Source organism: Condylura cristata, unplaced genomic scaffold (genome assembly GCF_000260355.1).
Source record: "Condylura cristata isolate star-nosed mole 26May11 unplaced genomic scaffold, ConCri1.0 scaffold00028, whole genome shotgun sequence".
Lineage (NCBI taxonomy): Eukaryota > Metazoa > Chordata > Mammalia > Eulipotyphla > Talpidae > Condylura > Condylura cristata.
In genome coordinates this window covers 16,013,120-16,026,989 of record NW_004567129.1, presented here as the reverse complement: position 1 = coordinate 16,026,989, position 13,870 = coordinate 16,013,120, and the positions used below count along the sequence as shown (strand labels likewise).

At 38.0% G+C, this 13,870-nt stretch overlaps 1 protein-coding gene across 1 annotated transcript in view; it reads left to right on the top strand.

The window, feature by feature from the left end:
* LOC101624514 (cytochrome b5 type B) overlaps nt 1–13,870 on the top strand; it is a 35,086-nt gene that overhangs the window by 7,166 nt on the left and 14,050 nt on the right. The window contains exons 2-3 of the mRNA XM_004690426.2: nt 9,577–9,705; nt 10,226–10,255. Coding sequence (XP_004690483.1) covers nt 9,577–9,705; nt 10,226–10,255 — 159 coding nt within the window. The remainder of the gene's footprint in view (nt 1–9,576; nt 9,706–10,225; nt 10,256–13,870) is intronic.

Genomic DNA, 13,870 nt, shown 5'->3' with positions numbered 1-13,870 from the left:
TTTTTTTTTTATTTTGAGCTGCTTGAGTCAACTCTGTTGACATCTAATATACATACAAAAAATGTAACAGATTTTATGTGTAAAGTTTTGACAAATGTCTCGCCTTTGTAATGATCATCACAATCAATATACAGAACATTTCTATTACCTCTGCCCCAGCCGTGATGTGATTTCTAACACTAGAACATTGAGCACTCTTTGTGACCAAGTTATTTCACCTATCTGTGAGAGTCACCTGTTGTTTTCCATGTGTCAGCTGTTTGTTCCTTTTGATTTCACTTTATGAGCATACAAAATATTATTTACTCACCTGCCTGACATTTGTTGTTGTCTTTTTTTTGTCTATGATGATGAAAGCTGCTGTGAACTTTGATGGACGAATCTTTGTGTGGACCTGTTTTCATTTCCCTTGGGTCAGTAATCATGAGTGATGTTGATGGGTCATGTAGTTTTATTTTTACTTTAAAGCAACTGTTTGACCTTTCATCAAAGTGTTCACATCATTTCACACTCCTACCAACAATACACGAATATTCTAGTTGCTTCACAACTTCGTTGACACATCATATTTGTCAGTCATTTTACTTTTAGCTGGTCTAGTGGGTGTGTTTTGGTGTGTAATTATGGTCTTAACGTGCATCTCCCTGATGACTAGTAGATAATAATTTGAGTATCTTCATGGGCTTATTGGCCATTTGTCTTTTTGTAAAGTGCCTGTCCATTTTGTAAATTGGGTTGTCTTTTTTTCATTATTGACTTGAAAGCCCTCTTTATATATTCTGGATACAAATCTATTAGATGTAAATATTGCTAGATGCTGGTTTTGTGTGTAGGTAAGTTTATTTACTTGACCACTTAACAATTGTATAACCTTGGGCAAATTGGCTATGTAAATGCCCTTTCCCTTTGTAAAAGGGAGATAGTAGAACCTCCACCACAGAGGTGCTTTGTGACAGCTAGTTTAGATAATACTTACAAAGACTTGTCATGGTACCTGGCATAAAGAGATCAATGAAGGTTAACTGCTGTTTTTACTAGTAAGAAATTAAATTACAGTGTTTCATCTGTATCTTTTGAGTGCTTACTAAGTGGCAGGCGCTCTGAAAAATACTGTGTAGATAGGGCCCTCCCTGGTGGTGAATGGGTTAGGGTGCAGCAATTCAAGCTGGCTGCAGCCATGTCATTTTAAGTTGTTCCTCAGCCCCAGAGGTGACTCACATGGCATAGCAAACCTCTCCTGTCTCGCCCGCTGCTCCCCTCAGCAGTGTACTTCGTCAGTCTGCCTATTCTGCTCCCCACTCTGAATCCTCACACCGCCTCTATACCTCTGGCCTATACCCCAGTTCTGTATGCATAAACAAACAAACAAACAAATAAATCTTTAAAAATAATAATAATAATGTGTAGACGAAGATGAATGATTGGCTTTGGACTTGCAGAGACTATAAGATCTTTGTACAAGTTATTGTGCAAGGTCTTGCTATAAGACTGAGAATTCAGGCTCTACTTGGTATACCCCAAGCTCTTCCCTAGAAGCTTTAGTTTGACTAATAATTCTTAGTGAATATCTCCGACTAGTCAAGAAAGTGATTTGATTATTGCCTATCTTGTGGAATTTGCCAAATATAAACAATGCTTTTTTTTCCTTGAGCAATCTCAGGTGGTTAGTCCTGGGGAAGGCTAGAAATAAAATGAAGTTTAACCGCCAGCACTGTCCAGGTGAAATATCTTTAAAACAAGTTGACTTTTACTTACTTATTCATTTTGCATGTGGCATGGGTGCCTCACACGTAACGAAAATGAAGAGAGGGCAGAGGGAGTACTCCCCGGATCTCACTGAGTTCCAGGCATCATGCTATGTTCCGGAATACAACCTTGAACAAAATAATCATGGCTCCTATTCTTAGGAAGTTTATAGTCTGGTGGGGGAAGAAAGACATTCCATCAACAGTTGCAGTTGTGATAAATAATTACTATGATGGTGCCTAAGCAATTGTGAGAATCTGTAATAGTGGTACTCTATCCAGTGGGGTTATAGGTGTCAAGTTATGTTTGGACCTGTAGACTTGAACTTCAGACCCTGGCAGTGGTCACTTTGCCTGAGTTTCACCCTGTCTGGCAGCCATCAAGTTAGCCTCCTCTTGGTGACAGCCCTGTCTAACTGGGTTCATTCTAATCCAAATGCAAATACCCATGGGCCTGCACCATTTCCTCCTGTTCACCACCCAGGCCTGTTATCTTTCTCTGGCCAGTCAGAGTGTTTTTTAGGAAGTAGTTTTTATCCTCCCCCAAATATTAACCTTTGTGTATTATTTTGATGAAGTATTCCATGATCTTTTTGGCTAGTGGTCCCTCTTTCCATCACCCAGCCTAATTTTGCAGCTTCCGCAATTCAACTTAATGTTTCTAGCTTTTATTTTCCAAGTCAGATGGCCTTTAGCATATCCCTATTGTTCAATTTTTATTACATCGGTATGGAATTTCTGCCCACAGAGCACTTGTAATTTTTTCCTAACAAGATTTTTACTCTGTAACTATTGCCATTCTTCATATTCTCCACTTTTCTGTCCATCTGTCCCTTTCCAAAGAATTAGTATTCAGGAAGTACTATTTTCTGTTAGTAATTTGTACTCTTTGTTATATTGAAGCATAGATTTTCTTTCTCTTTCTAAAGGTAAAGAGAAGTCAACATAATCTTTGGGCAGTTTAACTGACCAAAATCCTCCCGAACAAGAGGACGTTAAAACAAATTGCTTTTTATTTCCCTTTATTACTGCTTGACTAAGAGAGATAAATAGAACATAGTCATTGTTTCATCTCTGACTGTGATCTTGGTTGCAGTATAATTTATTTGAAACATTTTATTTGCACTGTTATATAATGCTTACATAACATACACTGAGACAAAATCCATTAAAGCACAAAAATAATCCAAGTCAAAGAATCTTTTCAGAAAATTCATACAAGATTTAAAAGAAAAGCAGGTCCAAGCAGGGATGGGGAGTATGTACCCCTTTTATTAGGTTTACTTGAAACATATTGGAAGGAATTTGATTGTCCAAAGTACTTGAATAGTATAAGCAACCAATCTAGATTACTGAGTATAATTCCCAGACACCTGTAGTCTTAACTGGTTTATGTAATTAAGAAAAAAGCTGCATTTGGCTTATGTTGACGATAGGTATATAAATCTACCTTTCTTTTCAATCTAGCTAGCTTTTTCATCACAAAATAACATGTAAAAAATTGTTCATTTTAACCCTTTTTAACTGTGTAATTTAGATAGTAGTTGCATTTGTAATATTGTGTAACCATTACTATTTCTAAAACTTTCATCACCCCAAACAGGAACTCTGTAACCATTTAAGCAATAACACCACCCTACCACCCCCATTTGCCCTCACCAAGTCCCTAGTAACCTATAATGTGTTTTGTGTCTATGAATTTGTCTGTTCTAGGTACCTCATAATGGGGTTACACAATAGTTATCCTTTTGTTTTTGCTTCTTTCACTTAGCATAATGATTTTTAAAAATTTTTGTTGTGATAAAATAAACATAGGATAAAATATTTGGAGGTACACATTTCATTGTCATTTAAATACATTCACATAGGAGTGTGATCAACACCACCGTCCATCAGCAGACTTTTTTCCATCATCCCACACTGAAACTACCTGTTAAGCAATAATTCCTCCTTGGCTGCTCTTCCTACCACTTGCTGTTATTCACTGTTCCACTTTTCATCTTCATGAATTTAACCACTCTAGAGTAGTCATGCAGTGTTTGTGCCTTTGTATTTGACTTATTTCACATAGCATAGTGTCTTCAAGGCTTATTCATGTTATAGCTTATATTAAAATTTCACTACTTTTAAGACAGTAATATTCCAGTATGTGTACGTATATAGCAATCATTTTGGGGGGGGTCTATTTCTATTTTTTAATTTAGTTTGAAAGTGTTAACTATTGTTTCCATTTCTTGACTTTGTGAACAATGCTATAGTGAACATTGACATTCACCTATCTGAGTCCTTTGCCATTTCAGATTTTTTGGGCTCATACTTGGTAGTGGAATTGCTAGACCATATAGTAATTGTGTTTAGTTTTTTAAAAAAACATTTATGCGTACAAGAACTGGGGTACAGGGCCCTCCCTGGTAGCCCAATGGGTAGAAGCGCACCGCTGCCAAGCTAGCAGCAGCTGACTCACATGACACAGCAGACCTCTCCTTGTCTTGCCCACTGCTCCCCTCAGAGTGTCCTTCATAAATCTGCCTGTTCTGTTCCTCACTCTGTCTCTGGTGAATTCTCTCAACTGCCCTGCACCTCTGGCCCTACTTCAGTTCTGTATGCATAAATAAACAAATCTTTAAAAAAGAAAATAAAAAGAACAGGAGTGCAGGCAGGAGGCCCAGGAGGGTGAGGATTCACCAGAGACAGAGTGGGGAACAGAACAGTTGGATCTACTGAAATATACAGCTGAGGGAAGCAGCGGGTAAGACAGGAGAGGTCTGCGGTGCCACACGGGATCAAACACTATGTTACAGTGTGCTTTAACCCATTGTGCCACCAGGAAGGGCCCTGTTTTAATTTTTTAATGACTTTTTTTTTTTAAGATTTATTTATTTGTGCATACAGAACTGGGGTACAGGCCAGAGGCTCAGGGGCGGTGAGAGGCTTCACCAGAGACAGAGTGGGGGGTCAGAACAGGCAGATCGATGAGGTACACTGCTGAGGGGAGTAGCGGGCGGATCAGGAGAGATCTGCCGCGCCACCTCCGGGGCAGGCGGGGGAATTGAACTCTTGAGGAAGTGGCTTTAGATTCTTAGTGCTGTGCTTTAACCCACTGCGCCACCAGGGAGGGCCTTTTAATGACTTTTAAAAAAAAAGACAGCTTCATATGTAGCTGTTAAAATGTAATAGATTCCTTGTACCTTTTTCCCATTTCCCCCAGGGATAACATTTTGCAAAACTGGTATAGTATCACAGCTGGCATATTAGCATTCATTGAATCCACAGGCTTTATTCTGACTTTCCCAATTTTACTTCCATTTGATTTGTCTTTTAATTAAAGAGAAAACAGGATGGTTTACTTAGTAGCGTCTAGAGTCATTTGTTCTGATTATGGTACTCAACATGCAAATTATGTTTGCATCTGATAAAGAAATGGCACCTTGCCATTTACTTCCCTGGGACATTTAATCCAGACAATTATTCCTGCGCAACCTTTATGTATCTGCTAGCAATTACCCTTTCTCCCTTCATATAATGGTTTGTAACTCTTTTATTTAGAATAACTGGGTCTTTAGCTCAGTTGAGTGGCAGAATCCTTGAATTTTTTTCTTAGTAGCTTTGAGTATTCTGAATTTAACCCATCTTTGGTCATCCTGAATGTACTTGAGAATCCAGCAGTATCTTACAGTCTCCCAGATTCACCTGGAGAACAGTATGAGATATAGAAAATTTGTTAAGTCTGTCCTGGTCCTGAGTATTCACTCTGAAGAAGTTTATTTAAATAAAGTTTTAACACCTGGGACCTTTATGTCATTCTGCAGAAATTCAAAAAGAACAATATAGGGAGATATGTTTTGTTCACCACTAATTTCTGATTTTTGGTATTAAAAATATTTTACAAAGGAATTTATTAAAATACTAATATTTTAGTATTTAGTATTTTATATAGTATATAATATTTTATATTTAGTATTTTAGTATTTAAATACTAGTATTTAAGGCAAACATGCAGGGAGTTTTGGTGCTAAGAAAACAGGAATTTACTTTGGTTAGAAGCCAGGCTGTTTGCACATGATAATTAGTTACAGTTGGCAATGTTTCTTCCAAAGACTGAATTTTGCTAAGTTTTTATAGGTTATTGGCAGCTTGACTTTTCCCCTTTCTCTTTCATTTCTGTAGTCATCAAGGGGAAAAAAATTTAAATATTAAAAAAGTAGCTCTTGTAAGTCTCCCAGCACCCACTCTTCATTTTCTCTAGTTTCAGACAAAGGGGAACCTGGTTCTAATAAGAATGATCCATCAATTCAGAAATTCTCCTTTGTATTCTGAGGAACTCCAGATCAAATGAAAATTACAAGGTTAAGGGTTACTTTGAGACCCTGTCACAGCTTGTCCCTGCTTGGTCTTCAAAAAATACAAGTTTCTATTTCTTTTTCAACATGCCTTCAAAGTGATAGTCTTTGGCTATATGAAAGTCTTTGTGCCATTGTCTAGTATCTTCTGGTGATGTTAGCTCCAGAACTTTCTACTTGGTCTTGAAAGCTCTTTTGGTATCTTTGGGTGTGGCCATGACTACTGCAGTCATCTGCTCTTGCATCATTTGATTGGCAATTGCCATTACTTGGGCCCAGAATCAGAGAGTACACGCCCTGAAAACCCACATACATAAAGGAAGTGCCAGGAGGCAGAATTCACCAAGATGTAGCTGATATCAATTCCTTGCTGTTATCTAGGCTTAAAACAGGGTTGTTGGAAATAGGACTTTGGTTGAAATAGCATCTGAGAATGTCATGTTGATTGATCCCCCAGTAAGAATATAAAGGAGGTTGTTACACGTTCCCTTTCATTATGTCTAGAGTGTAGTGGAATCACTCATAGTAGAAGGTGATACTATTCACTATATATGTATATATATATATATTTTTTAATGCTTCCTCTGGGTGTTTGAAGTATTATTCTCAAGTCAAAGACTATTAGAGAATACAATTAATTTCCAGTTTTCCCTGAAGATTGTGCTTCATATTAGGAGTTAACTGTCAGCTCCTTGTTCCTGAATATGCTTCTTGTTACTGCAACAGGGTGGATAAGTAGTGGTGGATCATTCCTGCAGAGATGATAATGATAAAAATGGACAAGACTGTCCATAGACTAAAGTTGGAGTTGAATAGCAGCTCCTGCCTGTCTTTACTGAGAGCCAGCCTAGCCTGGGTCACTCCTTCTGCCCTTACCCCTGAGCTAATTATCTTGGCTTTAAACTGACAGGATTCCACCTTAGTCTCAGACCCAGGGCACTGCCTCCACCTGGGGTGCCTCTTGACTTTAAATAATATTGCCTAAAGTTTATAGAGTTCTAAAACAGAAGCTAGGGGGTCCCAGAAATCATTTTGCTTGTTCTAAATCATCTGTTTTAAGACTACTTTTTTTTTTCGTGTGTGTGTGTGTCTGTGTGTGTTACATCATTGTTCATTTTCATATAGTTTGCTTTCTCAGGTGTAATCTCCATAAAATTCCCACCACTTAGACCATCACCTTAGTCTCTTTTGCTCTTTCCACCCCAGTTTTATTCCTTCTCCCCTGCTGAATGTCTTCATTTTATGTTATGTATGCTAGTTTTATTAAGAGCATTTTTGAATGAGAGCTGTTAAACCTAGGCTTTTTTTTTTAATGCACCCTTGCCTCAGTGAGGGAAAAAGAAGACTATAAAAGTATACTGTATGAATTTACTTTTGTAGAAACAAAAATTTATCACTATCTAGAACATAAAGTAGTAAGTACTGTAGAACTTAATGGTTTTAGTAATATTAACAAGGAAAAACAATGGAATTTTAGGCATAAAAATGTCAACAGTATATTATGGGACTATGTTTGATTCTTTATTCTTGTCTTTTCCAAATTTGCCACAGTGAAAAGAAGTTTTAAATATTGTGCTTTCTCTTTTTATTTATTTGTGGTGAGAGATTGGTGACAGTGAAAGTAATTTGTAGTTGTAGTAAGAGCTGTGTTGAAAGTCATAAATTCAACCATTCTCTGACATTCCTCCTGCTGCTAAGGTTTGTTATTCTTTCACTCTGAAAGGCAGCATAATAGTTGGGATATGTCATATGGAAAAAAATGCATTCCATAGTTTGACTGCAGAGATCAAATTGGCACTTCATTCCAAAACAAATGGTGTAACACAGGAAAGAGGTTTCAAATGTAGGAAGAAATGAGGGGTGTCTTCTTTATTCTTACTTTAAAATCACATGCTTACATACTAGGATAAGAGACTCCCTCACTAGATAGAGATCTTTAAGGGGATACTAGTACATTTTCCTTTGGTTCAGGGAGCTTATAGGCAACTGGAAGTTACATATAGAACTTTTGTGTTTCACTTGATTTGTCTTTGAAAGAAGGGTGATCATATTATTTCAGCTTTTTTCTCCCCCTTGGAAAAAACAAAAAGGATATTACAAAAGTCACTATTATAAAAAGCATTATTTGCTATTTCAAAAATAACGAATCTAGGTATGTTGAATAATATAAATTCTAAATTTGCTATTGTGTAAGTAAATGTGAGTGTTAAGGACTGCTAAATACAACCTCAAAAATAATTTTTTGAGTAGGTAATGTTTTACTTGGTAAAATAACTTCAAAAGGGCATGCAATGAAAATTTTTTCCTTCTATCCTGATTCAATTACCAGGTTCTCCAGTATTCCCAGCAAAATTTTATTTACATGCATGCATATATCTGCTTTTTAAAATCATGGGTGATAATATACTGTATATATTGTACCATTCTGTTTTTTAGTGTAAAATACCTCATCTGTTTATCTCATTTTACAAATAAGAAAAACATCTCAGTTTTTTTTTTTTTTTTAATTTACCTATGCATATGAAAACTGGGGTGTAGGTCAGAGGTGCATGGTTTGAGAACATTCACCAGAGACAGAATGGGAAGCAGAGCAAGCAGACTGACTGAAATATGCTGCCGAGGGGAGCAGCAGAGGAGGCATGCTATGCCATGTGGGTCGGCTCCCTGGCTGGGGTCAAACTCACATCATAGTGATTTGTTATAACTTGATAGCACTGGGACTTTAACCCCCACACCACAGGGAGGCCCAAAATCTCACTTTCTTTGTTTTTACAATTCATGTTTTATTTACTAATTTTTAAGCTTTATTAACTTATGCATACAGAACTGGCGTACAGGCCAGAGGTGCAGGGGCAGTGAGAGGATGCACCAGTGACAGAGTGGGGAGCAGAAAAGGCAGATCAACAAAATACACTGCTGAGGGAAGCAGCAGGCAAGACAGGAGAGGTCTGCTGCGCCATATGGGTCACCTCCGGGGCCTGCAGCCAGCTTGCAGTGCTGCGTCCTAAACTGCTGCACCACCAGGGAGGGCCCTTATGTCATTTTCTTTACATGGCATCCAATCAGGAGACATATGTCAGTTTTGTTCTACTAATCCCATTAAAAGGCAAAAAAAGGCCCTCCCTGGTGGCGCAGCGGGTTAAAGCACAGCACTGAGAGGCTAAGGCTACTTCAGCATGAGTTCGATTCCCGCCTGCCCCGGAGGTGACCACATGGCATGGCAGACCTCTCCTGACCCGCCCGCTGCTCCCCTCAGCAGTGTACTTTGTCGATCTGCCTGTTCTGCTCCCCGCTCTGTCTCTGGTGAAGCCTCTCACCGCCCCTGAGCCTCTGGCCTGTACCCCAGTTCTGTATGCACAAATAAATAAATCTTTAAAAAAAAAAAAAAAAGGAGAGAGAGAGAGAAAGGATAGGGTATGGGAAAGTAACTTACTGGTTGCTCTTCAGAGAGCAAATACCTCTTTTCAGTAAATACCTCTTTTCCTTTGTAGCATCCTGGTGGAGAAGAGGTTCTGCTGGAACAAGCTGGCGCAGATGCAAGTGAAAGCTTTGAAGATGTAGGCCACTCCTCTGATGCCAGAGAAATGCTCAAGCAGTACTATATTGGGGATGTGCATCCGGTAAGAATAACTGATCTAGGAGTACTTTTGGAGAGGAAACTATGTAACAGCAATAGAACACAATAGGGAATAAATTATTAAAATGAAAATTCATTCAGCCAAGCCATCAGGCTTTTTTCTCCAAAACCATCTAGCCTTATTGTGCTAAGATATTGCTTGTTTACAGACTAGCACATACATATCTGAAAAGCTATGGAAACTTGTTTTGGATTATTGCTTCATTGGTCTTTGTATTAGAAAGAGTAATGCGTCTATATAGTAGATAGTGGTTTGGTGGTTTTTGCAAATTCCTCACTGAAGGTGGTTAGGTACACTTTTAAAACCATGTTCTTCTAACGAGGAATTTTGATAGACTCAGGTCTGGAATGGAAGTCTTGGGCATTACCTTTCCATGTACCCTAAGGTATGTTGGGGTGTTCATTTTCACCATAACGTAGTGCTGTGTTCCAAGGTTTGGAAGGAGTACATAGTGAGAGTTTATTTGGAAAGGTTTTAAAATACTGCTTTTCTCTTTTAACAGAATGACCTTAAACCTCAACATGGTAGCAAGGTAAGAAGTCATTTGCTTGTTTTGTGTGTTTCAAGTGTTGTTTGTATTTATTCAAAAAGGTTTTTTTTTTCAATTAACAAGAATAGTGTTTACTTTTCCCCTAGCAAAAACCCTATTTTTCAGAAAATTGGACTCAATATCACCTCAGGGAAAAAAAGAATAGCTGAGTTTTGGACAGTAGGAAACATTTTGTTCATGCATCTATTTTTTTTTTTTTTGTTTTTTCTTTTTAATTGAAATCCTAAAGTCATACCCTATGTGGTTTTGAAATAAATTAGTTTATTGGTTCAGTTGTAGAAAAGCATTTCTTATTCTTATATTAAATTATGCAGGTGATACTATTTCTGGAAAAAGATTTGGAGAGTTGATTTTAAAAGGAATTGTAGAATGACATAATTGACTAGAATAGGCCTTTCTGTCCCTGTTTCCCAAATTCAATTATTTTGTCTTATAAGCTAGAACAGGCCCACACCCTACTCATTTACTCAGTGACACAGCAAAAACAAGATTATGTGTTTGAAACTTTAATGTGCACTGCATTTGTACCAGGAAGAAAATATGAAAGCCTTTTGCTTCCTACAAACCGCATGGTTCATCTGCCTTACTCCCTCACAGTTTTCCTTGATCTCTGTCCCCTCCAGAGCTACTACACTGCCCTCTAACTTACAGAGACAGCACTTATATTGCTATCTAGAACATCATGGAGGTGGTGCTGCCTCCCCTTTTCCTCCTCCTAGTTTCTTTCCTTTCCTCATTGAACCAAAATTGCTAAGCAGGTTTGACACAAATAAAGTTGGCCTAGACCCAAGAATTCTCTCAATTCAAGAGATTGCTTGACAATGTCTGCCATCTGTTGCTCTGCAATCCAGGGTGTTTGTATAAATTAATTCTTCTGTCTTGCTATACTCTGCTACTCTGAACAGCTGAATTGTTTATGAAAGGGGATGATACAGTTTTTGAAATGTTTTGTGAGCATTATGGGTTTGTTATTCTTCCCCTTCTAATTCACATACAGGCTCACCTGAGAGATACTGTGGTTTTTATCTTAAAACTCCACAATAAATAAAGTCACAAATGTTTTTAGTTTCCTAATGGACGTAAAATCATGCTTATACTACCTGTAGTCTGTTAAGTATAATAGCATCATGTCTAAATTAAAATATACTTCACTGCTAAAAAATTCTATCATCTGAGCCCTCAGTGAGTCATCTTTTTGGTGGTGGAGAATCTTGCTTCAACGTTGATGTCTGCCCACTGATCAGGATGGTGGTTGCTGAAGGTTGGGGTGACTGTGGCCATTTTTTAAAATGAAACAATGAAGTTTATGCTGTTAATTGGCTTTCCCTTCCATAGAAGATCTCTGTAACATGGAATGCATTTTTCTTTTTTCTTACACTGTTGTCAGTTTTGGGACACTCTCTGATTTCTCTCCTCAAGTGTAGTCCCCATAGTTCTTACCTGTGATCCATCACCATAGTCCCTTATGTTCTTCCCGCCCCTGTTTTGTCTATTTTATTTCCCCTCACCTACTCTAAATCACAGACCTATGGTCAACTGACAAGTTTTCTTTTTTCCTGATCCTTTGTTCGGTTTCTTTATATTCCACATATAAATGAAACCATCTGATACTTATCTTTTTCCTTCTGACTTATTTTGCTTATCATTATCTTTTCCAGCTCCATCCATGTAGCTGAAAATGGCATGAGTCTATATAATGCTGTTTGATACCATTTTACCCACAGTAGATGTTGTCTTAACTGTGAAAGTCTGCAGTGACACTATCCAGTAGAGAGCTGTTTCATCTCCATTGAAGATGTGTTCATTATAGCCACCTTAATTTCATCAGTAATCACAACTTGAAGTTCTTGGTAACTTTATGCAGCTTCTACATCAGCCCTTGCTGCTTCATCTTATACTTCTATGTTAGGATACAGCTTCTTTTCTTAAACCTCATTAATCAACCTTTGATAGCTTCAGACTTTTTCTTTTGCTGCTTCCTCACTTCTCTCAACCCTCACAGAACTGAAGAAGTTAGAGCCTCCCTCTGGATTAGGCTTTGATAAGGGAGGCTCTAACTCTATATGTGCAATTTTGCTGCATTATCATTTGTGTGTTCACTGGAATAGCACTTCTAATTTTCTTCTAGAACTTTTCCTTTGCATTCACAACTTGATTGTTTGGTGTAAGAGACTTAACTTTCAGCTATCTTGGCTTTTGATATGCATCCCTCATGTAGCCTGATCATTTCTAGCTTTTTAGAGACATGTGACTCTTTCACTTGCTCCAGAGGTCATTGGCCTTGAGTTCAATATCATGTCTCAGGGACAGAGAGATGAAGAGAAAGGGAGAGAAGTGGGGATGATCAGTCAGTAGAGCAGTTTCAGCACACATTTATTAAGCTCACAGTCTTATATGGGTGTTGTTCAAATTGCCCCAAAACAGTTACAGTAGTAAAAGGTCACTGATCATAGCTCACAGTAATAACATACAATAATGAATAAATTTGAAATAGTTTAAAAACTACCAAAATGTGACTCAGATGCAGTAAGCACTTGCTGTTGGTAAACTGGCACCTATCAATGCAGACTTGCCAAGGTATCTGGGACACACGATAAAACAAGGTATCTTCATGTACTATCCATTCTTGAATCCTTACTATAAGGTAACATTGGAACTAAGCATGGCCTTATTTAGCATGTTGATCTAGTCTGGAAAACATTGTACTCAGAGATCAACATTTGGGTCAAGGGACATCCCTATTTGTACAAAAGATACACCTTGTATATACAGGGGCCATAATCCACTTCTCCACAACAACTGTGAGAGAGCCCTTTCTTTATATTAAAGCATTAGAAAAACATAGTTTTGGAATTACAGTGTTCTAGGAGTCTTGTTTTTCTTCCTTGGTTGCACAGTCACTAGTTAAGACCATTCCTCAGACTGGACAGTGGTGTTCACCTAACTGTGTTTCTTAGGCAATTTGTCTTGGAATCTTTTGGCATGTTTTTTGAAATGTGTGTTTCCTGGACTTTTCAATTATACCAACTGATAATCCCTAGAGATGGAAAGCTGAGAATTCACATTTAAAGTAATCCTAGTAGCCAAGCAGTAGACTTTTTTTGCTGTGTGATATGCCTGTCATTTGGCAACTAAGGGGACTTGAAATCTCTTCTGTGGAACCCACTATGCCTTCTTCTAAAGTGTAAAAATTTGAGTACAGATAATCAGCTAAACTAAAGCTGTTGTACCTTGGGCTTTTTGTTAAGAAATTAAAAAGAAAGAAACCCTTTCAGGTAACAAAATGTCATAGTAACCAAGAAGTGACCACATGCAGCTTTGTCCACACCTTGGTTAAGCAGTGATTAAAGACTGTTTTACTCATAGCCATTGTGCCCAAGGATAGTCTCTGTTAAGTAGAATTTGGCTATTGAGTGTTTTCAGTCACATGGCTGTACTTCGAGCAGATCAGGCAAGGAAAGGAAAGCCTTTTGGAAAAATTTCAATGGCCCTTACGTAGGTTGTCATAGAGCTGGCTCCAACCTGATTTCAGTTCCAGGAAGAAAATCTTGACCTTGGATTTTTTTCTTACGGAGGTTTAAAACAGGCATGTCTGTG